General features: G+C 53.3%; 7 protein-coding genes across 7 annotated transcripts, besides 1 other annotated feature; 3 read left to right on the top strand and 4 right to left on the bottom strand.

Moving 5' to 3' along the window:
* Positions 1–63: 63 nt before the first annotated feature.
* Positions 64–1,719, bottom strand: PODANS_6_6640 (uncharacterized protein; the record flags this gene model as incomplete). Its single annotated transcript, XM_001910536.1, has 1 exon — positions 64–1,719. One exon carries the CDS (start codon positions 1,717–1,719, stop codon positions 64–66), a length of 1,656 nt encoding a protein of 551 aa, XP_001910571.1.
* A 3,191-nt stretch (positions 1,720–4,910) lies between these two features.
* On the bottom strand, positions 4,911–7,192 carry PODANS_6_6630 (uncharacterized protein; the record flags this gene model as incomplete). The annotated part of the gene is made up of 2 exons (XM_001910535.1): positions 4,911–5,023; positions 5,077–7,192. 2 exons carry the CDS (start codon positions 7,190–7,192, stop codon positions 4,911–4,913), a joined length of 2,229 nt encoding a protein of 742 aa, XP_001910570.1.
* Positions 7,193–7,761: 569 nt separating this feature from the next.
* PODANS_6_6620 (uncharacterized protein) lies at positions 7,762–9,723 on the top strand (the record flags this gene model as incomplete). The annotated part of the gene is made up of 3 exons (XM_001910534.1): positions 7,762–7,856; positions 7,949–8,630; positions 8,683–9,723. The coding sequence occupies 3 exons, from the start codon at positions 7,762–7,764 to the stop codon at positions 9,721–9,723; spliced, it is 1,818 nt and encodes a 605-aa protein (XP_001910569.1).
* A 778-nt stretch (positions 9,724–10,501) lies between these two features.
* PODANS_6_6615 (uncharacterized protein) lies at positions 10,502–11,386 on the top strand (the record flags this gene model as incomplete). Its single annotated transcript, XM_001910533.1, has 1 exon — positions 10,502–11,386. One exon carries the CDS (start codon positions 10,502–10,504, stop codon positions 11,384–11,386), a length of 885 nt encoding a protein of 294 aa, XP_001910568.1.
* A 126-nt stretch (positions 11,387–11,512) lies between these two features.
* PODANS_6_6610 (uncharacterized protein) lies at positions 11,513–14,530 on the bottom strand (the record flags this gene model as incomplete). Its single annotated transcript, XM_001910532.1, has 1 exon — positions 11,513–14,530. The coding sequence occupies one exon, from the start codon at positions 14,528–14,530 to the stop codon at positions 11,513–11,515; it is 3,018 nt and encodes a 1,005-aa protein (XP_001910567.1).
* Positions 14,531–15,709: 1,179 nt separating this feature from the next.
* Positions 15,710–17,989, top strand: PODANS_6_6600 (uncharacterized protein; the record flags this gene model as incomplete). Its single annotated transcript, XM_001910531.1, has 1 exon — positions 15,710–17,989. One exon carries the CDS (start codon positions 15,710–15,712, stop codon positions 17,987–17,989), a length of 2,280 nt encoding a protein of 759 aa, XP_001910566.1.
* Positions 17,990–18,213: 224 nt separating this feature from the next.
* Positions 18,214–18,595: a repeat region (MITE mantella).
* Positions 18,596–19,094: 499 nt separating this feature from the next.
* On the bottom strand, positions 19,095–23,460 carry PODANS_6_6590 (uncharacterized protein; the record flags this gene model as incomplete). The annotated part of the gene is made up of 3 exons (XM_001910530.1): positions 19,095–19,757; positions 19,958–23,109; positions 23,166–23,460. The coding sequence occupies 3 exons, from the start codon at positions 23,458–23,460 to the stop codon at positions 19,095–19,097; spliced, it is 4,110 nt and encodes a 1,369-aa protein (XP_001910565.1).
* Between the last annotated feature and the right edge of the window lie 846 nt (positions 23,461–24,306).

Here is a 24,306-nt window from a genome sequence, read left to right as displayed (position 1 = left end):
CCTCGGGCCATGCCAACCAGGTACATACTTCACCATCCTCCCATCCCCGCAGACAAAGCCCCCCTAATAAGCCTGCCCAGGCGCCGGGCTCAACCCCCCCATCTGCATCTCATACTCGCCCCCCCCTTGCCCCCTCATCGTTCCAATCCCACCACTCCCACCACCCCCCGGACTGGGACTGACCCCCTGGTTCGTCGAGTAAAAACTCCCCGGGCTCTCGGACCTCTCCGCGCTCTGCCAACCCCCATTTTGTTGCTGCCCCGGCGGGGATGGAAACCCCCCCGTGTTATTCCCATTCCCACCCCTATTATACCCCCCCTGGGGCACAACCCTCGGCCCGTTCTGCGCCGGCCTGGGCTTCACCGGCCGTGTAGACAAGCAAGTCCTCGGCACAACCCCCTGCTGCGACCGATCAAGCCTAATACACAGCGCCCAGCCGTCATCATACTCGTGCAACAACCGCACCAGCTGTCCCGCCTTGAGACCTAATTCGTCCTCGAGAGTGGGCTTGAAATCGAGCTGGACACGATGCACAGTTGAGTTTTGGGGCCCGCCGGCGGCGGCGATTTCGGCTGCTGATGTGGAGGAGGGGACCATAGTTGATGGGGACATGGAGTGCATGCTGTATTCTGTTCCTGCTGGGGATGCCGGGCCGGGGGCGTATAACGGGGATGGTGGCTTCGTCAGGTCCAGTGGTTTGGGCAACCCCTTATTGTGGTGGTTGATGGACGTCTTGCGGGTTAGAGGCTTGGAGCCGGCGCCAAAATCGGGGAGGTCAGTGTCCTGATCTATTGGGGATACTGGCTCTGGTGTTGGAGAGCGGTTTTTGCTCGGGACGGCAGGGAACTCTGGCGCGAGGGTAGACACCGGGCTGACGGGCTCGTTGTTGTAGTTCCTGGTGGAGTGGCTGTCGTGGAAGGGATTGAGGGAGTAAACGCTCCCTCGGGTGCCAGGGCGGTTGTCCCCGGTGGGGGTGGTAGACTGCATCCTGTGGCGCTCCCAAGCTGAACCCCCTTGGTTAGGACGATTCAACGGCGACAGAGAGTTTGTCGGGGAATGAGACGGGCCGGCGGGGTTGACGGTGAGTTGGATACCCCTAGAAGCCCTCCGCTCGGGGTGCCCGCTAGGAGCCAAGTTCTGCCACAGTTGAGAAACCGGACGGAGGCTCAGTCTGGGAGCCGCGCTGGGGGCAGCAGCAGCGGGCGGGCTTCTCGATATGGCTGCGCTGTCGGAGAAAGGTCCGTGGATCTTTTCATCGTCCTCGATCTGCTGGCGTCTGCGGGCTTGCTTCTTCTTGCGCATGCTCATTATCAACCAGACCACCACGAAGAGTACTAGCACGCCGGCGAGGACACCCATTGCGATGCCAGCTTTGACCGCGACGCTTACGCCTTCGTCGGCGTTGCCAGTGTTGGTGTTCGTGTCCTGTGTCGGTCTGGATGATGGCGTGCCTCGAGAGGTTGACACCTCCGGGGTGACGCTAGGTGCCACGAGGGTTGAGGTCACTAGCGAATTGTCGATGATGATTCTGTCGTTGGGGGCGTTGGTCACTGGGTCGATCTGGTCAGGCAATATCGCTTCCTGTCTCCCCTCCAGGCCTCGCAGCTCGATATGTGGTGTCTTTAGTGGCTTCTCCTCCGCTGTCCTCGTAGCCGGCGCCGCAGCAATGACTGCCTCCACCTCTACCACATCATTCCTCATCCTTTCTCGTGCTGTCATCGTAGCTGTCGTCGCACGGGGTATCTCTGGTAAACTTCAACTTCTCGTCCGAATCCTGAGCGTCTGTCCTAGATAATAATAAATAAAGATGGGATCGCAATGTCCCGGCGATGGAGTTGGTGTCCTGTGTCAAACTGGCTCGGGAACACGGCAACGGGAAGAGAATGAAGGGGTCGGTAGCAAACAGAGAGTCTCTTGCAAGGGAAGGTAGAGGGCGGGTGAAAAGAGGAAGAGGTGAGCGTTCGCTGGCGTCAATCTCTGCGCATCATGGTCAGGATTCACAACATCCACGACAGCATGCCCGGCGACAACAGGACGGCGATGTCTGGTGGACAGAGACGGTGAGGTGGTAGGACGAAAAGCGGGAATGGGGGATGCAGGAGAAGGGAGGGCGAGAGGGAAAGAGGAGAAGGCAACTGCAGTCAGAATGGCAGCCAAGACCAGCCCAAGAGCGGCAAGGTGGTGGTGCTGTTGACGGTGTCGCTGGGAATGGGGAGGGGTGGCCGGGATCAGCGAGATGCTCGAAAGGAACGCAGGCTGTGTGTGAGGCCAAGCCGTGAGCTTACAGGGTCACAGCGATGCAAAAGGGAAGGGTCTAACGAGTTGCGGTTTGCTGTGCCTCCCCTTGTCCCCCTTCTTGGGATCGTCGCTACACTGCGCCGTTTTCCTGTTTTCCCATCCCTTCTCTCTATTCTCTTCCGATCTGCTCGTATCACGGTAAAACCATTCGATAATGTTTCGTTTCATCCAAACCACCTCTGGATCATCAAGCTCCACGAGCTCTCGTTGCTTGTTTCTTCTTCCCCTACCCCAACGCATGGACCCGTCCAACCTTTCAGGGACCGCATTTTCCTGATTGGCGGGCCGCAGATCAACCCCTGAAGCGAGATTGTCGGCAGGGATGCCATTGGCTGGTAAAAACTGCCCGCCGGGGTATTTCGAGGTGGAGCCAACTGCTCGCCTTGATCCGCTAGGACTATTTTGGCATCAGCCAAAAACGCCGCCCCCCGCCAACTGGCCGCTGTCGTTCGCCGTCTCTTGATGCCTCGTGGAAAAGGCTTCCATTCTTCTTTCAAGAATTCCTTTTTCTGTGTGTGTGTGTGTGTGTGTGTTGTTTCGTTTTTACCCACCACGTGTTGTGCTACTGCTGCTGTTGCTGCCACCATCCTGCCGCCCATGCGAGATCCCGATGGGTGTTTGCATTCCAAACACACAACTGGGTGGGTGAGGGCAACACAGGCGACTCGCTCGTCACACGCAGGCCAAGCAGACGATGAAGGTGAGAATGCAGCGCCTGTCTGCTGTTGGATCACCACTTTTGACCTTTCTCTCTCCTCGCCCTCTCTGTCCATCTTCTCACCAAATCCCCGTGGCTGAGTTTCCTCTCCAGTCCATCAGGTCCCAAGCACCATCGGAATTTCTATTCTCAGCTTTCTTCCTGCTGCTGACCCTTTTACGCCTCACCAAACACCCAAGAAATTATTCACTTCGTTCTACGCCGCAAACCAACCCACCACTGCTAACCAACACCCCTAATATATTACTACATAACAACGGGCCTCATGCACCATCTCATTCTAGGCAATTGATCAACCATTTCCCTTCCTCATATGCGACAGATTTTACATAACCACCTGCAAGTCGATCACTTTGATCCTTAAGGCCAACAAGAACTTGACCTTTTTTTTTTTCTTCCGCACTGGCTTCCCTCCAGACTGCGCCGCGATCTTGTCTCCTGTTGTGGTTGTCTTATCGGAATTCAATTCCCATCTCGGAATTTTTGATGGGTGGTGGTCGTTGATAGTGGACTGTTGGTGTGGGCCGGCCGCTAACGTTTCACCTTTTCCGCGCCGTTCAATCCTCTTTCTCCACGCGCGATCAGCGGAGCACTTTCAGGGTCCCTCGTTTCTTTTGTCTCGGCCGCCGAGCCCGAGAGCACCGGCCGGGTCGGCGACCTGCGACCGTGAGGGCCTTGTCTTTCTCCATTTGTAGGGCGGTAAAGCCGTGGGGAAGATGAGATAAGATTGAAAGGTGACGCCATTCCGAGATCCGAACAGCATGGGTGTTGGTGTTGAAGCTGTGACCATCAATGGTGATATCTGTCTTGAGAAAATGCATCAACGCGATGAGAACACAACGCTTCGATGGTTCATCAAGGTTTGCTATGGTTGATCTTCCTTCCATTGACGGTTATTCCGATGCTTGAATGTCCAAGATATTGGAACTCCCCACATGAGAATTATGCATCGCCAACGATGGGCCATAAACCTGGAATTTTGAACAACTACCCACATCAACATTATGCACCAATAAGCCAAGTGATCAACATCTGATCCGAATTGTAGACCGTATCTAGGTGATCCATGACGCGGAAACGGGGAATCACGGCAAACCCAGCTCCTTTCCACGCCTCTTATGCCTCGCCGCAAAGCCATCACGGCGTAAAACAAAATGCAACTGTCACGGGAGCATCAAGCTCGGTGTATTTCACCTCCAGCTTGCCACCCTCAGCGGCGAAGCAATACGCTACCGTCCCGAACCTGCTCGCGACCTGATCTCCAATCCACTAATCCATCAACCTTTACGAGACGGTCTGGTTTGTTTTACAGTACTCTTCATTTTGTCTACCTCTGTGCTGGTATCATTATAACAAGTAGTCCTACATCCCATAGACAGTGCCTTCTTGCTGAACCGAAACACCATGATGCACCCGGCTCATCCGCCCATCCATCCTTGCTACACTATGCAAACAAGAAATCCACCCCCTCCTCCTCTGCTGTACACACTAACCACTCGACGGGTGGTATCCCTATGGCTCGAAATTCCCGAGTCTAGCAATTAAAAAATGCTGGGGAAAATAAAAATAAAAACCCCATGGTAGACGACTCATCCGCCAGGTCCATCTTGTGCGTTCCACACGCGCTCATAACTTGAGCAAAATCGACTATTGGTGTAAGTCGGCAATCGCTCCGCCGAGTTCCAAGGAGAAACCCATATTTTGTCGTGGAGCACTTGCTCAAAGACGATGAGCCAACCTCCATACCACGTCCTACCCCTCGACAACCAACAAAGGAGGCGGTCGTTCGATCAGTTAGGCGTCACGTCGAGACTCGGATCGGTCGTTCGCCGATCTTTCCTGACTGTCAGTCGAGCCTTGCTGGCCGTTGGCCGCGTTTTGCTCGCTCAGAAGCCTAGCATAGTGAATGGCACGTACCTAATGCTGCCAGTACTGATTCTGTTGCTGTTGCGGAGCTTGCTGCTGAGCTTGCGTCTGAGCCTGTTGCTGACCTCCATTCTGCTGGGTCTGGTGACCAGCTTGACCTTGGTAGCCCTGCTGGGGATGATAAGCAGACTGACCTTGATAGCTCTGTTGAGCCTGCTGTTGAGCCTGCTGCGGAGTCTGTTGCTGAGCCTGTTGCTGAGCCTGCTGCCCGTAGGCACCCTGCGCCAAATTATGGAGAATCGCGGCTGCGCCGGCCCAGTTCGGCGGCTGAGTGTACGCAGCCTGCTGTTGGGGAGGGGTTGGGGATGGAGCCACTGGAGCATAACCGTACCCCTGCCCCTGGGCCTGGGTTTGAGCCTGCGGCCAGGCGGGATAGTTAAACGTGAACCCACCCGTAGGAGGCTGCGGCTGTCCGGGAATGGGTGGACGCGGTGCCTGCTGAGCAGCTGAATAGCCGTGCGGCGGAGGGGGGAAAGGAATAGCTGGCATGCCGGGCCAGGCGCCTTGGGTAGGAGCTGGAACGGGTGGGAATGGAGGGCGGACATGTAAGCTGTAGGGAGAAGGGCTGCCGCTGGCGGAGAAAGCTGGCAGAGTTGCGGATGTTGCGGTGGAGACATCAGTCGAGACAGACGAATGTCTCCCATGACCAAAGCCGCGAGGACCCCCTTCGTTGTCGCGACCGCGGAAATTGCCTCTGAAGCCGCCCCTGCCACGGCTGTTTCCTCGATCACGGAAGCCATCATGACTACGGTTATCGTCACGGCCTCGATTGTCGAAACCACCATGCTGATCGAAGTTCAGCTGGTCGCGAGCCGGACTCGGGGGCCTGGGAGGTAAACCAAATCCGGGGGGTCTGGCCAATGGACGGTAAGGCCCATCGTCGTCATCATAATCGAGCGTAGCTGTTGTCGCAACGGAGGAGCTAGGAGCATGTTGGGCGCCCCAGCCTGAACCTCCGCCTCGACCACCACACTTTCCGCCGCGACCGCCACCGCGACCAGTTCCTGGTTCAATCCCGAGCTTTTTCTCGCGGTTCGTTCGCTTCTGCAGCTTATTATTCCGCTTGTACTCTTGTTCCTTCTCATCGTCGGAGAACTCCATCTCTTCGGGAGCAAGCTCTTCATCGTGCACGTTGCTCGCATCCGTGTACTTCGCTTGCATAAGCGGCTTGGTGAAAACAGAGTTGGCATGCCTCGTTGAGAAGAAGATGGGCATTCCAACTTCCAGCCCAAGCTCTTTGATCTCCTCTTCGTTGGCGAAGCCCACCGTATACTTGGGATCTCTGACGTTGCCTAACACATCAGCCAGGGCACCAATGACGGTGCGGTCTTCCTTGCACAGTACAGTGCCGGTGTCTAGAACCTGCTCTGCAGCGGACTTGCAGGATTGGATGACAAGATTGGTCTCAACAATGAACTGAATCTGACCCAAAAGCTCAATCTTATCCTCGGGGAGAATTTGAACATCAGGCTTGGGGATCACCTCTTCAGGCTTCTCGTTTTTGGATCGGATTGGCTCTCTAACGCCTCGAGACCCGTTCACATCACCATCATGCTCGAGAGCCATCAACATCCGGGCGGTTTCCTCGACGCCGAGAATTGGATAGTCTTCATCATCTGAGTCATCATCTGAAGAATCGGAGCTTGAGGACTCATAGGGTGAAGAGTCAATCTCCCACTCTGGGTGCTCGCCCTCCTCTTGCTCTCCATCTTGGACGGGAGTCTCGTTTGTCGTATTTCTGATGGTCTCTGTAATATCAGTCTCCTGTGTTGTAGCCATGACTGTGTCCTTGACATTGACATTGCTCTCCGTTGTAGTGACAGTCGCTGGAGCAGTAACAGACTCCTGGGCTTTAGCCACCATGTCTTTGACATCATTCTCGGCGGCAAGAGCAGCCTCAAGCGCGTCAGTAACGTCTGGGCTGCCTGGGACATCAAGATCTGTGGCCTTCATTTGAACATCAACAGACACCACCTCTTTTGTGCTGGTTTCTGTTTGGTTGGTGATGACCGGTTCTTGGACATCGAGATCCATGCCCTCATCCGGGCGAGCAGAGGCCTCAACCACTGGAGATAGATTCTCCTGCTGCTTTTCCGACTGCGGAGCAACATTAGCCAATTGTACTGTGAAATCCTGAAGAGCAAAACTTACAACGACAGGAGTGTTTTGCGTCACCTCACTGGCTGGCTTCTCCTCAGCTTGCCCCTGGCCAAGATTGAGGCCGGGGATCTGCATAGAGGACGCTTCCATGCTTTGTACTCCCTGAATGGAAAATGTGGTGAAAAGAGGTGGGAAGTATGTAGGGTGCTGTAGTTCTGGTGAAGTAGCTTCACAGGCTTTCCGATCGATCAATACTCGATAAGGCGACTCAGGTGCGATAAGAAAGTCGTGAGGGCGATGATATCGAGATGGCAGAGAGAGGAGATATTTCGACGTGAAAAGAGTCTGATCTGATAAGATAGAAAAAAAAGAAGAGATGAACCAAATATCCTATTCCGACCAGAGAAAAGACTGTTCAAAACCTTTGATGAAGTCGCAAAGGTTCTCTGATGGCCACGCAAAAAAAGTCTGGATCCAAAAAAGTTCAGAGAACGCCGGCAAGTAACGCGCACGGACTCTCTTCGGGAAGTGGATCGCTCGCTTAATGGCGCCTTACCTGAGGCGGTTAGCGGCATTGACTGCCAGCACGTCTTGGCTTGGGGACATCGAAGCCGCTGGAGAGCTGACGTCTGTGTGTGTTCTTCAGCTCCAGCAAAAAGTGGCAGCTAAATGTAATCACTTTCCTCCTGCAGCCCCGGAATAGGGTCCAAAACAACACGATGGCTCCCAAAGCCAAACCAGCAGCTCCCAAGCCTGCCCCCAGCCAGGAGAAGAGAGAATTCGTACATCCATCAGCAAAACACGCCAGGAAACAGTGAGTTTCTCTGCTACCCACGTCATATCCCAACCGGGTGTCCCGCGAATACATACTTGGGAATGTTGAGCTGACATGCGCTTCTCGGCCAGGGCTATCAAAGATGCTTTCGCGATCCAACCCATCTCTGCCTTCTACTTCTTCCTAGCCGCCAATGCCGTAGCAGCTCTCTTCTCCCCGATCCAAGATTGCGACGAGACGTTCAACTACTGGGAACCTACCCACTACCTCAGCCATGGCTACGGTCTTCAGACCTGGGAATACTCCCCCGAGTTCAGCATCAGGAGCTGGTTCTACATTGCTATCCACGCCATTGTTGCCAATATTCGCCGCCTATTGCCTCACTCTAACAAGGTGGCCGAGTTCTACTTCCTCCGCTATGCATTCGCCGTGGGGTGCGCATTCTGCCAGACCTTGATGTGGCGCTCCATCTGCCTGGCCCTGAGCCCCCGTGTTGGAATCTTCTTCATAATAGCCACCATCTTCAGCCCCGGAAATTTCCACGCGAGCACGGCCTATCTTCCCTCGAGCTTTGCCATGTACATGTCCTGTCTTGGCGCGGCCGCCTTCATGAACTGGCGCGGTGGGATCAAGACAGCGATGGGCATGTTCTGGTTCGCCGTAGGAGGCGTTCTTGGCTGGCCGTTTGCCGCGGCTCTTTGCGCGCCATTCGTTGCGGAGGAGATCTTCTTTGCTGCTGTCAGTGACCAGGATCGTATGTTTGAGTCTGCGCTTCGCGTTTTTCGTGGTGTTATGGCCGGAGTTCTTCTAGTTGTAAGTTTTCATGACCCGCCTGGGTCAAACGCCAACGCTAACTAGCCAATAGGGCCTTGACGCTTCTATCAACACCTTTTTCTACAGAAGGTTTGAACTTGTCTCTTGGAACATCATCAAGTACAACATCTTCTCCGAGACCGGCGGCCCCGACCTCTACGGCACCGAGCCCTGGACCTTTTACTTCAAGAACCTGCTGCTCAACTTCAACATCTGGTTCATCCTTGCGCTGGTTTCTCTACCGCTGTTCCTCTTGCAGAAGCTCTTCATGCGCTCAACAGGAGAGACTTTCCAGTCTGGGCTTCGTACCTTTGTCTTTTTGACGCCCTTTTACATGTGGCTGGGCATCTTTACCCTTCAGCCCCATAAGGAAGAGCGCTTCATGTACCCTGTATACCCTTTCCTGGCTCTCAACGCTGCCCTGGCCTTCCACAGTTTCCTCACCTTCTTTGGTAACGCAAGCCCCAGGACGCTCGTGGGAAAGATCCCTGCCAAGCTCAAGCTGGCTGTGGTCAGCCTTGGGCTCGTGGCGTCAGCTATTGTCGGTCTTGCCCGCATTGGTGGCATGTACACTGCCTACCACGCCCCATTGTCCCTCTACGATCCGCTCTTTGAGGTCGGCGGACGGGGCGACACAGTCTGCTTTGGCAAGGATTGGTACCGCTTCCCTACTTCGTACTTCCTCCCCAAGGATATGCACGCCAAATTTGTCCGTTCCGAGTTCCGTGGCTTGCTTCCTGGAGAGTTTAGCGAGGCCACGACTGGGTTTGGCTTCTTTGGCGGGACTTGGCTGCCTACCATCGGGTTGAACAACAAGAACGAGGAGGACATGGGCAAGTATGTCGACTTGAGGATGTGTGTTTTCATGGTGGACACGCAGTTCCCGGAGAGGGGGGATGTGGAGCTTCCGCCGAATGAGCCGGACTATGCGAAGAATGTGGATCGGTGGGAGGAGGTCAAGTGTCTTCCTTTCTTGGATGCGGAGAGCACACCGTTTTTGGCGAGGGCGGTTTGGATGCCTGATTGGGAGATTATTCCTGAGGGGTTTAGGAGGAAGTGGGGGAGGCATTGTTTGCTGAAGCAGAGGAGGTAAAGGGGGTCATTTGTATGATGATAGATGTGAGGGTTTAAATGGGTGGGTATATAGGGGGTATAGAGTACATGACTACAATGGGACTTGGTGGTATATGTCTGTAATATGTATCATAGATTGGGGGAAGGTTTGTTTCCAGAATATACCTTAGAAAAGGTATTGAAACGGTATGAACCATCACATCGACTCCTTGATCAAAGCATGATGCTTGAAGCGTTGTATCAAGACTACCTGTACGAATTGTGAGCCGAGGATCAAGACAAGCTAATACCACTGTCTCATTTCGAGGACAGAATTTAAGTTTTGACAGCGGGAATGGCATCCCAATTTAATGACTCCGGTGCTTCTCAATGTCATGACCGCGTAAGCCTAAGGACTCCTCGTATGGCACCACATTCGACCCGAATTGGGCAGAGAGAATTGAATAAGCATCTTGAATTGATTGTGTAATTGGACAAAGCAATACTCGCCCTCGTGTAACTGGTCTTCTCATGCCTGAATGCAACCCAACTACTCCACCCAAGTCTCTCAATTCAAGCCTAAAGCCATGTCGACCGTCTTGCTTATTTCCAGCGTCTCAAGATATCTAGACTTTTGGCAATAGACCCGAACTCTGTCAAGGGAGATCTGTGATTGTTACCAATCTGGTAAACCATAAAGTCCCCCAACAGAAGTATCATTCACTACTCACATCATTCAAACATAGATATTTCTTCATCAGCGCAAAGAGCCCACGCCGGCCCACACACCCCCGCAACCCCCAACAAGTTCAACCACCATGGCCTTCATGCTCACAAACTCCCCCTACCTCCTCTCCCAAATCTCCCTCGCCAGCTTCGTCCCCCACCTCACCCAACCCCACCAAGACGCCAAGCGACCCTACCACCCCGTCCCCGAATCCGCCTTCACGACCCAACCCGACGCGCTCTTCTCCGCCGAGCTCGACGCCAGCTCCAAAACCTTCCTCGACGTCCTCGCCACCAAGTTCGCGTCCTTTTCTGTGTCGTACAGCAAGTCGACCGTTCTCCGCATCCTGGCCGACACGGGCAAGATCTACTCCCTCAACAACCCGGACGAGCTCTTCCAGTCCATCGTTTTTGGTCCCGAGACCGGGGGGGAGATGCAGCGGTGGTTGGAGAACTGCCGGGTGAGGCGGTTGTCGCCGCAGTTCATAACTGGTTTTAGGACGTTTGAGAATGCTACTGTTGAGAGGGAGGAGGGGGGGTCGGGGGTTGGGGTTCAGGGGGGGGTTGCGATGCCGGTTGGGGCTGTTGGGGGAGATTTGCTTGGGTTGACGGATGTTGAGGTCAAGGGGGGGAGGGAAGTGAAGAAAGGGGTGAGGACTAGGGTGATGAATGAGGGGGAGAGGATATATGCTATTGCTTATCGGAAGGTGAAGATTAGGGAGTTTTGGGGGGGGAGTGCGAGGCCGGAGTTGGGGGTTAGTAATCGGTGGAAGGCGGTTGTTGAGGGGGTTGGTGGGAGGGTGGGTGAGGAGGAGGAGGGAGAGAGGGAGGTGTACCTTGGGGCTGGGCTGGCGGAGGGTACGGGGCAGGGGGCTGAGGCGCTTTTTGAGGCGAAGAGTGTGGATGGGGAGAGAGTTGTTTTTGGGTGGGCTTGTGAGTCTGATGTGTCGTCGGATGAGGATGATAGTGATTCTTGAGTAGGGTCGTTGGGATGACGAGAGCGGGACTTGAGGGTATGTGGAGGAATAGCTCAGATATATAAGGTACCTATCTAGTGGTCTTGTCGGCAAGGACATGGTTGTGGGAACGCCAGATTGTAAGGCCTAGGCCCCGATATGAATGAATGGACACCAAGCCAACAAATGTCTCTCATCGCCCGTGGTGGCGCTGCGATACTCCAACATGCTCTGATGCAACGCCCGTGCCACACCAATATCACCCGCCGAGGTTAGTTTGGCATAAAATCTCTTTGCCACATCCCCAGCCGCCTTGTCATTAGCACCCCACATTGTCCCAATTACATGCTGAAAGCCCAAAGCTTGGAATGTGTTTCCGAGGTGGATCGCCTCATCGGCCAGCTTGCCTTCTGTTTGCTGCGCTGTCGAGCATGCAGACAGATAGGCTACCGCCGCCTGCTCTGTATCAACCTCTTCAAGTTGAGCCACGGTGAGCATCGCGGCCTTCCCGTCTTTGATCAGAAGAAGTCCGCTTCTCGACGGGTCGGAACTAAAGGAGGCCCCATGACAGGCAAAGTGGACAAAAGAGCAGGTGGGAATCTCCCTGAGGACGAGCTCGGGATCTGGATGCTCGAGATGTAGCATGTCCTGTCCAAAAACGCTTCGAATCACATTCTCTTCGTGTCTCGTATCCAGTTTGCAATGCGGCGGAGGGTTCTTTTGCATTGTCACCAGAAGCATGCTCCTCTTAGGCTGTGCGTTGACAGATGTGGCAGCCTGCCTCGCGTATCGGAGAGCTTTGAGTGATGAGATGTAGGATGAGATGACATGGCTAAGTGTGTTTTCAGTGGAGTTGAAGCCATGGCTTCCGGCTGCGTGGAGAGGCGCTCTCCCAGCCAGTCCGCTTGTAATCCACCAAACTCGCTTCGAATCCCCCAGATGAGCCCTCAGCTCATCCAGAATTGGACGTGCTGCGACATTCCAAAGCCAATACAGTGCTTCACTACCCTCGTCTCCTGGCTCATCTTCGCACTCATCTGCAACTACGACGTTGCGTCTTGATCCGTTTCCAAGCTTCTCAAAGACAACAACCTTCTTGTCCAGTTCTTCATATTTGAGATGTTGGAGTTGCACAGACTTGATCTCATCAGGAGTGATGATGATGGCGTCGCTTCGTCGGTATGTGACATTGATAACCACAATAGGCCCCTCTTGAGCCAGCTCTCTGACCATCTCTTCAGATAGGGGCAACTGGAAGGTTTCAAACCCCTTCAACTTTCGTATCTCTCCCTCCATTTGTGAAAGTTGTTGAAGCAGCTCTTCCTGCTGCGTTTCGACAGGTCGCGGTCTGGTCAATGCGCTGGGGGAAGGTCGACTAACTGCAGCCAGCCTCTTTCTCAGATTCTCGTAGCTATCAGCAAGCCCCTTGTCTCTCTGCTGAAGCTGAATCATGTCTGTCTTGAGACTCATGGAGAGCCCGGAAATGATGCAACGGCCGGCCTCCAAAAACATCAAGGCGTCGAAGGGGCTTTTGTCGGCTTCTAGGGTGACTGAGGCGGCCAATGTAGAGAGGCCGGATACTTGAGACAACGTAGCCCTGAGGTCTTCGGCAGAGAGAATTTGCGGGTGAAGGGTCGGCAAGAGGGAGATTCCGGTCTGCAAGAGCTGGTGTGCTTCGGTTACTTCACCCTTCTCCAGATGTAGTCGAGCCCCTTGAATTGTCGCAGGCAAACGCAACAGAAGTGGCGCCGAGGCTAGGTTGGCCACATAGCGAAAGTGCTTCCTTGCCTCCAGTACGAGCATTTCATCTTCTTCGGGTTGGTCGTCTCCATTCAAGAGCCATTTGCTCAGAAGCATCTTGCCAACATTCATATAACGCTCGCCTCGGGCTGGGTCCAGTTCCGGTGTTGCTTCAGCGGCCTCTCGGCCGTATCTCAAGGCTTCGTCCAGCTTTTCCATTGCCTGCCGTTTATTCTTACAGCCTTTCAAGATCTGGTGTTGAGTTTCGAGGATGTGAGCCAAGTAGGTAAGAATTCGGTGACGTGCTGGATGCCCATCCGAGGTCAGTGTCAGGGCCTGTTGAAGAAGCCGAACACCTTCCTCGCCACACCGAAGATCTCCGGTTACACTCGATTTGAGGGCGAACCATGGCGCAATCAAAGTGAGCGTATGGGACTTTTCGTGTCTGAGAAGTGCATTGGAACTTGGGTCTATTGGCTGCAGAGTGCGGACGGCCTCTCGACCCAGCTGGATTGCCTCCTCTAAGGCTTGCAACGCTTCCCGAGATTTGGTTTCAATGTATCTTTGACATTTGGTTACCAGCATGTTGCCGAGAGCCGTCAGCTTCCCAGCCTTCTCCGCAACGTCCTTCGACGCTTCATGTTTCACAGCCAACCGGGAGATCTGAAGAGCGTGCTCAAGTACACTGAACTGAAGGGTTTGTTGGAAGCGTTGCTGAAGAATCCCGGCACAATTTGTGTATTCCATGGTTGCAGCTTCAGGCGGAATGATGTCGATGGACCGATAACCAAGCTTCAGAGCTTCCTCCATGATGGCAGGCTCGTCAGAAGCGAACATGCACTTGTGAAACAGAGCCACGCTGAATCTAGATAGGAACTGCGCGTGGTAGGTTGGACTGAGCTTGTTTGCTGTAGAAGAGTGTTTTCGAAAGAATTCCACGGCTTCGGAAACGTGCTCCTGTGTAGGGAGCATCACAACCCGATCCATCAGGTAAATGCTCAATTTTGCAACGGCTAGAGCACTCCACCGTGCAGTTCCGGCCTCCTCAAAGTTGAGTGCCACAATGCAGTGGTCTATGGCAGCTTTGATGCTGTCAAAACTTCCAGTTGCTTGAAAGTGAGTGTAGCGACTGTTGGCGACACTCTCATAGACCGCGCTCTTGTCAGAATCAGGGCCATTGGGCCCATCAAGTTGCAAATGGCAGAGAGCAGCGTCGCTTGTTTCGAGCGCTTTTTGGAGAGAAGCACTGTCCATAGTTTTGGCAAAGTGCAACTGCCATGTGAGACTCTCCTGGCTCAGGAGATAAGCCATGCTAGGAGAGTCGTGTGGCTGCCTCGTAGAGAAGAGCTCTTGAAAACGTTCAAGAACATACTCTATGTCTTGCAGGGTCATGGAATTTGAGAGATTTTCCCAAAAAGCATCCATCTCCTCTAATGGTTGGTTGGTGGTCTTGGAGAAACAATGTGTGCCGATGCTCAGATCAAACTATCAAAGCTGGAGGCAGAAAGGCCACTGCTGGGGTAAATTTCGTCTCGAGCTCAGACAGAAAGTTGCCAAAACTGGGATCGAAAACTCTGGAGGATGGGATGACAGACTCGGATCCAACAAATGACTGTTCCGGGTCTGTCATGAAATTCTGCATGTCCAACCTTGCAGTTCAGCTTGGGCAGCCAGCATATGCTCAATTACCGCCTGATCTACTCGTACCTTATGCCAAGCTCAGTTTCTTGCCGTTTTACTCTTGGAATTATCAACAAAATTCCAATGTATGCTATCGGAAACTTTAGTAGATGTGTGGGGTGTTCGCCCTGCTTTTCATCTTGGTCATGGGCACTCCATCTTTTCACTTTCGTGAGTCTGTGGCCGATAGTTATCAGATGTAACACTTTTCCATTGATCTCTGGCAGGTACTTTGCGACTTGGTTAGGCAGACAGGACACCCACTAAACATTGACAGGTCGAATATCTAACGAGTCCTGACTCGCCAAGGCCATATGTCAATGTCTTGGCTGGCCTTTTCCAAAACATCTCTTTTGACCAATGCAAGGGCACAGTTCTGGCATATGTGTGGCCCTCGGTATTTATTTGGCGCAGTTCTATCGATTTTACCTTAGAGAGAGGATCTAGACTCTTCGGCCAAAAAAAATATCAGGTATGCATGCAGTTCATCAAATCATGAAGTTCTTCTACCCAGTGTCAGAGTTACATTGGAAGTTACATGTAGGGATATGTAAGGTGACCGTCGTTCATCTAACGGTTGGATGTTTTCTTCTGCCGCCGATGCCGCGTGGAATATCAATGGCAAAATGATCACATTGGTACGTACCTTCTGTTTTTCCCAAGGTAACTTGACACCAACAATTTGGTGACGTGTCTTGCACTGGTTACCTGACCCGCACATACTGTTCGAGGCTGGGAAAAGACATCCACTGTCTTGAGAATTCCTACCTCTCCGAACGCTTACTGACTTGGATATAAGCTCATGCTCCCTGCCACACAATCTGCCCGGTGATCACTTTCATCAATACACTCGTTGACCTGCCGGGCCCAAAATTACCAACCTCACTCAAGACACAAGACTGGAAGCTTTCAGTCCCAGCAACAATGGCCGTCGCACCTGAGAAGATATTTGCCGTGTTGATTGGCATCAACAACTACCGCGGGCAGTACAACAATGTCAAAAATCTATACGGTTGTGTCAAGGATGTAGACATCATCGATACACTCCTCACAACCACCCTCCGCGTTCCAGCCGGCAATGTTCATACCCTCACGTCCCCTCATGGGTCGACACCGGAAACTTTGCCGACCAAAACCAATGTCCTTGCCCTGATTGAGGAGGTCGCCGGAAGAGCGGTTGCGAGCGGCCCTGGTGCCCTTTTCTTCCTGCACTACTCTGGCCACGGCATGCGCACCAAAACAATCTACCATAAGCCAGAGAATGGTGGTTTGAAGTCTGCAGGTGCCTACGATGAGGGGTTGTGCACTCTGGGAGAGCCCCTGATGGATGTTGAGCTTTCCAATGTTTTGGATGGGCTGAATGAGCTGGGTCTCACGGTATTTGTGTCCCTCGACTGTTGTCATTCAGGAGGCGCCGATCGGGACAGCTTGCATTCAGGCTCTGGTGGTGGACATGATGCTTTGGATGGTCATGATGCCGCCGGACTTGAGAGTGTTAGCATTCGGTGTCCTTTTCCCGATTCGGACTCAGATGATGAGATTGATTCTGGCAATGAAGTGGGCCGTGGTGATGGAGATGGCCGCAACGTGATAGTGCAGGAGAGCTGGCTGTATCGCAACCGGAGGCACAATCTGCTCGCAGCCTGTCAGCCAAGTGAATTCGCATATGAAACTGGTGGAAGGGGGACAATGACATACCATCTCGACAAAACCTTGACGGCGCTGAAAGATTCCATCATCCCAATCACCTACGATATGCTCATCACTCACCTTGTATCCAAGTCCGGCATCCGCAACAACATTTTCCCTCAACAACCCATGCTTCTCGGAAACCGCAACCGCCTGGCTTTTGGCACAAATACCAAGTCGGCTCTTACAGGCGTGATGCAGGGCAATGTCACAAAGACAAAGAAAGAAGTGGGATTCACTCTTGTCACCATCAGCAGGGGTGCTTCTCATGGGGTCGAGGTTGGGGACCGCTTCGCCCTCTACAGACCGGATCAGTTCACCTTCGGCTTACTCAACCCTGACGAGGAGCGAGCTGCCGAAGCTATCATTCTCGAGGTCACCAACATGACGGCTGCTGCGCGAGTTCCGACCACATCCAACCTTGCCAATATTCCCAAGGTTGGTTGGTTCGCCGTTTTGGTCCAACGCAACCATCGCCCCGTCATCTACGTTGACACAGTCAATCTTTCTGATCAAACAGCCACTCGTCTCCAAAACTCCTGGAGAGAGCTACCGGAAGACCTATTGCGCCCCACGGCTGACTTGAGACTACACTCTGATCCGGATATTGTCCCAGAAGTCACTTGTCCTGACACCTTTTACGTCAAGCCCTCTGAGGATGGGACAAGCCTTGTGGTCCACAAAAACAACACAGAGATAATGGAGAATGTCCCCAGCCTCGACCATAACGACGACAGCATTGCCAGAACACTCTCCCTCATCGTTCAACACCTCTCCCCTTACCAGCGTCTCACCAACCTCGCCGCCCGTGAAGATTCCACAAATCCGTGGAACCCTAGGTACGAATTCGAGATAAAACGGATCCACGATGTCAACAGGTCCAACAGCCCCACGCTTCCCGCTAAGGTGCAGTACGGGGTCGTCTTCAAAAACACCGAACCCCGCCCTATCCGGATACTAAACCAAGAAGAGGAAGCCCTCACCCAATTCATTACCATCTTCAACCTTGATCCAACCTACGGCATAACACAGATCTTCCCTGACGAAGGCGCCGACAGCTTCGAAGTCTACCCCAGAGAGGCCATCGACCCCAAGTTCAAGCTCAACATCACAGTCCCCCCACAGCTCCAAGCCGCCTCCCAACAACCAGGCTTCCAAATGCACGACAAGATTATAGTTCTCATCTCGAGCAAGGCGACAAACTTCCGGCATTACTCGCAGCCAGACCTTCTCGCCTGGCTGCATCCGGAGGATGCCCGCGAGGACGTATTCTTCAAGAAGATCACCCCGAAAGGTCAGAACAACATGCCTTCGCGGCAGGCGACGAGAGCAGAAGAAGAAGAGGTACAGAACTTGCGATCTCTGGATGAGTTTAAGGTTGCGACGTGGGATATTATCACTACGCATGAGGACTTGTACCCTCAGGTCGAGACCAACACCGCCAACCACACCCAACATCAACCACCCTCTCGTGTTGTCCCTGTCATCCAGCCGATGGTCGAGGCGCATGCTTAAAAACCCTCCACCGACATGAATGACACAACAACCCAACCCACACTTTGTTCCCACCCGATGGCATTTCACACATTCTTTCATGTACCTCCTTTTTCAGAGCCTCAGCAACACGCATACCCACATTCTCTCTCTGCTTTCCTTCTTCCCTTTCAAAAGAGATAGCACATCAAGTACAGATATATAGCATCGATTACATAGCCATTCCTGATCAGGTAGTGTGTAATGAGAGAACCTATATGGAGCCCCCTATTTATCTATTTATCTTACCAACCCTCCCCCCCCCCCCTGAATATAGGATTTGACTATATTATAAAGTATAATTATTAAGGGTTGAATGGTATTTAATAGGCTCTAAAAATAGTTGAAAGTTTTTAAAAAAAATAATTAGGAGGCCTTAAAAGATAGGTAACAAGGCTTAAAAGATAGTTTAAGGGCTTTAAAATAGAGTTTGAAGGCTATGGAAAATAATTCAAGGGCTTTTGAAGATAAATGAAACGCTTATTATTTTTCTCTTAAGGCTTTTTACTATATTATAGCAAAGGTAAGTTAATAGGTAGGGAGGGGGGCACTGATAAGATAAATAAGGGACTCCGTAAAGGTTCTCTCTTTCCTTTACACATGCCAACCACATTTTCTCCCCATTCAAACATCAACCTCACACTCACTAAAATCATCACTATCACCCTCAAACACACACAAAATTGACACGTAACTGTCTATTTTCTTTTCTCCCCCCCTTCTCCCTCCCCCTCCCCAATCCCATAAAACACCCCAAACTAGCTAGACAAAACAAGACATTGAAAAAGTCCAACAATCCCTACACCATAACTATGTACAACACATTACATCAAAAACCCTGCCTACACAAGCCATGCTCCTAACAACAACAACCTCCCAAATTCCCTTCCCATCTCGACTTTTTTTCCCCGCTCGCTTTCCCCTAAAATCGATCTATGTTTCAAACTCCCACATAAGTTTACCCAAGTCTCATCCTCGTTTTCTTCCTCCTCCCTTCCTCCTCGTGATACCCCCCACGGGGTTTACTCCGCCCCGGTAGTGACACCCCTTTCTTCTCCACAACAGCCTCAGCAGCAGCAGTCGACTCCTAAGCCAACCCGCCCCTAAAACCAAAACCTCCCATCACACTCCCCCCCATCCCCCCCTGCGCCGCCGCCGCAACAAGCCCATCGACCCTCCTCTTGACGGTAGCCAACTCCCCCCTCAACTGCGCAGCCTCGTCTCTCAACTTCTTATCCGCCTCCGTCCTCGCCCCCGCAGACTGAAACTGCCTGAGCAACGCATCCACCCGTCCCAACAACTCACTAACCCAAACCCCAACCCCCCCAGCATCAGCCGAATTCCTCCCCCCCCTCATCTGAATCGAAGTCACCCAATCCTCCACAACAGCAACAACCCAGCCAGCCACATTCTTCCTCTTCCTCCCCACAAAAGGAACCTCCTGCGCATCCAGCACCCCCTCCAACACCTGCACAATAAGCGCATGCGGGACATGAAGCTGCTGAAACAGCGCCATCGGCCAGTTGGGGCTCTCCAAATCCTGGTTGTACTCAATCGCATAACCGCACACCATTGGGATGACCTTGTCGACGGGGAAGACGAGACTGTCCAGCGAGGCGCGGTGAGCAATAATCTGCACGTTCTGCGCTACACACTCCCACGGCCTCGGCGGCTCAGCCTCGGGGATCTGATCCCGCAGCTCGGCAGGTACCCCATTCCCGTCGCGCTTGTTCCACAGCTCCGTCTTGATCTCCGTCTCGTTGTGGACCTGGTGGATGAGGTTGCTCCACGTCTCCTCGATGACGCGGTGGTTTTGGAAGTCGGCAAGGTGGAAGATCAAGAGGCTGAGGTCGTAGTACCCGGCTTGGTCAATGTAGTCATTGTAGAGCTAGAAAACACAACGTTAGCAAAACGAGTCCTTGTTGGTAAACGAAACGGACTCGAACGTACCTCGTTCACGCTGAGGATCGGCCCGTTCAAATGGTCATTGACCTCGGCCTTCCTGCTGTTGTCTATCCGGCCGTCTGCGAGCAATCTCTGCAGCAAATCATCCTGGATGTGCGCCATCTCGAGCATTTCAGACACCTCATGGTTCAACATTTGTTGCTGCTGACGGCTCACGCCAGCAGTGTTGACACTGGCATTTGCCTTGGCCAAACCAAGCAGCTTGATGCGGTGTTTGATGGGGATGGCCATGTCCGACTTGGCAATGTTGGCTTGGACTTGGGCCGCTTGGAAGAAGAAGTTACGGTGAGTATACCACCGGCAGAGGAGGTCAGCGTGAGTGTAATTCTGCTCAGAGAGCTGCTGAAGGTAAGCCTCAACGTGTGGCGAGTCAATGGCAAGTAGCCTATCAATCCAGCCCTTGGAGATGTACCACTCGTACAGGTCAATGTGAAACACTTGATCATCCGAGTTGTTAACAACATCGTAGGCCTCTTTCCTCTTGGTGGCAGCGACCGTTTGGCGCCCATCAATCGTCTCAGGCTCCGTGGAGAGGTAACCCTCGAGCGCGTCAAGAATCTGCTGAATCAGGATGTAGCAGCTCTTCCGGGCATTGTACGCCCTCTCACGAACATCACCCGCCGGCCTGTTATCCATAACCCATGTCAATGCAGTGTTGCCCCGGTCCTTTTCCTTGGCAACCACCAAGCACAGCTGAATAGCACCGGCGTAGTACTTGAGCTCGATGTACTGGTTAACAGCCCTCTCGAGGTTGTCGGCAGAAAGACTGCCAGCGACCTCCTGAAAGAGTCTCAAACTCTCGGCCAGCAGCAGACGAGCGGCGCTGGCATTAGCAACCTGGTCACTCGCGCGCTGCAACTGCTCTTGGGCCTTAAAGATGACCACATCGTCAGGCGAGCAGAAGCTCCCGCAACGTCTCCTCAGGCCATCAGCGACCGTATCCACATTGGCGCCATTAGCGATATTGCGGTTGACGATTGCTTTGACCAACACCTTTGCGAGGTCTTTTCCGGGCTTCTGGGAGAACAGGTGCTCATAGGTAAGCTGAGAGAGCCTTTGTTGGTCGGCAGGTTCGAGCCGACCATAGATATCCGCAACTCTCTCGCTAAAAAGCATAGTGACGAAGGAAATGCCCTCCGTCACACTCTTCATGAGCTGACGCATGCCGTGGAAAGCCTGGTGTTCCTTTTGCGCAGCAATCTCGTCATTTCTGTTTGTCAGAGTACCGGGAGGGCCAGAGAGGCCTTGGATCGTGCCCTTGTTGGTCTCCAAGAAATTCTCCAGACGGTCGACCTGTTCCTGAACCTGCACCAATTTCTTGACGTCTACGGTCGAGGTCACCTCCTTGCCGTCCTTGGCAATCGTGACGACCTTGGTTTTCCAGAGTGTCCTGACAAGGCGGGTAAAGTACAGCACCAACGCATCGTGACGGGACGATAACCTAACAGAATCCTGAGGGGCCATGCGCCCGTCTGACTCCGCCACTCTGGCTTGGCCACCGTATTCCACAAATACCAAGCGGGCAAGGTTCGCAAGGCCGGTGTCCGAGGATCGCCCAATACCCGTCCGCGAGTCGTTGCCCTGACCACACGCTACTGCCAGCGCCGCCGAGCAGGTTTCCACTCTCCCGTACTGAGCAAGAAAGTGGCGAACCTCCAGCTCTAGCACGTCGTCGCCCTGACCTTGGACAGATCTGAGGGCAGTCGCAAGCATATCCACCACCCTTCTCCGGCGAATGATGTGTACGCCAGTGTTTGTGAGAATCGCAAACTCCCCGGGAGCCTGGTCGAACTGAACAGCGAGCTCATTGCCGAAGCCTAGAGGCTGACTGTTTGCCGAGAAAGGCTTGGTCGTCAAACCGATCTCAATGGTTCGGTTGCCGGCGCCGAGGTCGATCCACGTGCCCTGCTCAAAGTATTTCAGCGCCGAGGTAGGCTGTGTCAACTTGATCCGGCCCGTATCGGGAGTCGAGATAAAAAGCCTGTCCGAAGCAGCGGTCCTGTCACGGACGACGTCAAAGAAGTAACCTGGAGGGAAGCGCACACCCATTGCGCTAATTTCAAGAAGCTGCGATGTCTTGTCTAGTACCGTCTCGATAGGTTGGAGTCTGTGATCCCTAGTCCGTTGGTACTCCTCCCTGGGAGGGAACTTGATAAACTGCAGCTGCATACTTTGAGGAGGAAGGGTGGATGACCCGCCGCCGATGGTGTATGAAGCAGCGCTCGTGGCGCTGAGAAGAAGGCGACAGCCAGTATCGGTGAGAGCCATGAGATGGAGTTTCGACGTCTCGGTGGCGGTGATGGGACTGAGTGACACAATGGTAGTCCTGTCGGTGAAGAGAGGTGATGGGGCAGCCAAGTGGGCAAAGTCGCGGAGGATGCTGGTCTTGTCCTTCTCAATCACCTTGGTGAGCTTTTCGGGGCCCTCCATGTGATAGGTTCGGATGGTCGACCGGTCAGATAGCGAGTACACAAGGTTTCGAGTATCGTCAACATAGAGACCCACGAGGTGTTCGTGTGGCCGGGGGCCAAATGGCAAGTTGGTCAGTGGTACAACAGAGGACCAGCCGGGATGGGTATGGTTGACTTTGCTGCATCTGCTAGAGAACCATCTCTCTTCTTGCTGGTAAACAATTTCGTGGATGTCGGTGTCCGTTTCGCCACCGACAAAGATGCGCCCATTGGCGGTTCCGACGATGTAACTGACATCACTGCCACCACGGTGCACAGCCATCTTGGTCTGGTAGAGCGTGACCTTCTTGGCTCCCGACGCGTTGGTCTCGGCCGCCACGCCAACAAGAACAACATCGGTTGTTGTGGAGATGACGAGAATATGTGTAATGGTCTTGACGAATACGCCTGGCTTTGGCGCAACGAGGGCAACGGCGGTGATGGTGGTGGTCAATTCCTCGTACCCGATGAGTTCTGGCGTGGGATGCGTGTAGTCCCAGAGGAAGAGCGAACTATCGATGGAGGCCCAGGCATATCCGAGCTGTGGGAAGAGGCCTAGTTTCGTGAAGACCTCTCCCCCATTAAGGAAGTCGAAGATCTGGTCAGGAATTTGGTACATATGGGTCTTTTGAAAAGGCGCCCATGGCCTGTCCGGCGGATGGATGTCATACTCGGAGGAAGCGCCGGCTATTTCAAGGTCTGTCAGTGTCTGATAATCGGAAGCTCGTAGAGATAATACACACGTCGGCAGTATGAGTCCAGGTCAGGATAGCTCTCATCGTTGAGGAGATTTGAGTTGACAACATGACCAGCCGTTTCGATCAGAGGGACGTCTGCGCGGGCAACAGGCGGTGCCGGAAGCTGGCCTGTCACGAGAGCCTGAGTGCCGGGGCCAACTGGGTTCGCGGGTGGGAGTGCCATAGGTGGTGGCACACCATTCCCAGGGTTGTTGGTAAAGAGTTGTCGTCGCGTGGTGTTTGGCGCAGGAGTGTTAATGTAAGCGCCGGGGATGGGGCGCATGGGCGTTGAGGGCTCCATTGTCGGGGTATCGAGCAAATATAATAGCAGACAATCTCATCCCAGGTCGCGGGGGTCCTTTGAGCTGTTCGTGGAAGGCAATTGAAGGTCGAGAGATGAAAGGTCTCTCTCGGTTCTCCTGCGGCTCCTGTCCTCTGCTTGGCCCTGCGACAGCCAGTCGAACGAACACCAACACCAAACCAAGCCCTTTCTATCCCCGGCTGATGCAATCAACAGCTGTTTCGTAGAGATGCCGTGTTTCGTATCGCGATTATAGCTCAAATAGATGCTTCCAGGGCTGTCGGGAAGCTCGCCGTGGTCTTGTTCGGTTGCAAGGGACGGTGGTCACGATGAATGGGCGCCTTCGCAGTCAGTGGCAGGAAACAAGAAAGAGGCTGGCCGTAAACAATTTTTGGAGAGCAAGGATCATTGGCAGCGACCTGAATGGCACGGACACGCGAACGCGCTGCATGGGACTGTAGAAGGCGCTAAGCCTTATTGGGGAGCAGCCCTCTCTGTCACCGCCTTCAAAGTTCAAGCTCTCAACCGGCACGCACAGACCACATCCACCACGTCACTGTCACCTCTTGCTCCAAGGGCTTGTTTTGTTGTTGACATTGGCGTTAGAACAGCAATTAGAGACCAACTGACCCATTGTCATTCACAAATAGCACAGAAACAGATAAAGAACCAATGGTTATACCATTTCTATGCAGATCCAAAAACCCGAGAACCAATCGAAGTCATTACAACAGTCTACAAACTAAAGCATCGGCTGATCATGTACCCCGCCAAATGGACGCTTTTTCCATGAATACCATTGCCACCCTATTTTTCTTCCTTTCCTAACCCATCCATGCCTTCATT

Source organism: Podospora anserina, chromosome 6 (genome assembly GCF_000226545.1).
Source record: "Podospora anserina S mat+ genomic DNA chromosome 6, supercontig 2".
Classification (NCBI taxonomy): domain Eukaryota; kingdom Fungi; phylum Ascomycota; class Sordariomycetes; order Sordariales; family Podosporaceae; genus Podospora; species Podospora anserina.
The sequence above is the reverse complement of the archived record's forward strand: the minus strand, read 5'-3'. Positions and strand labels throughout refer to the sequence as shown.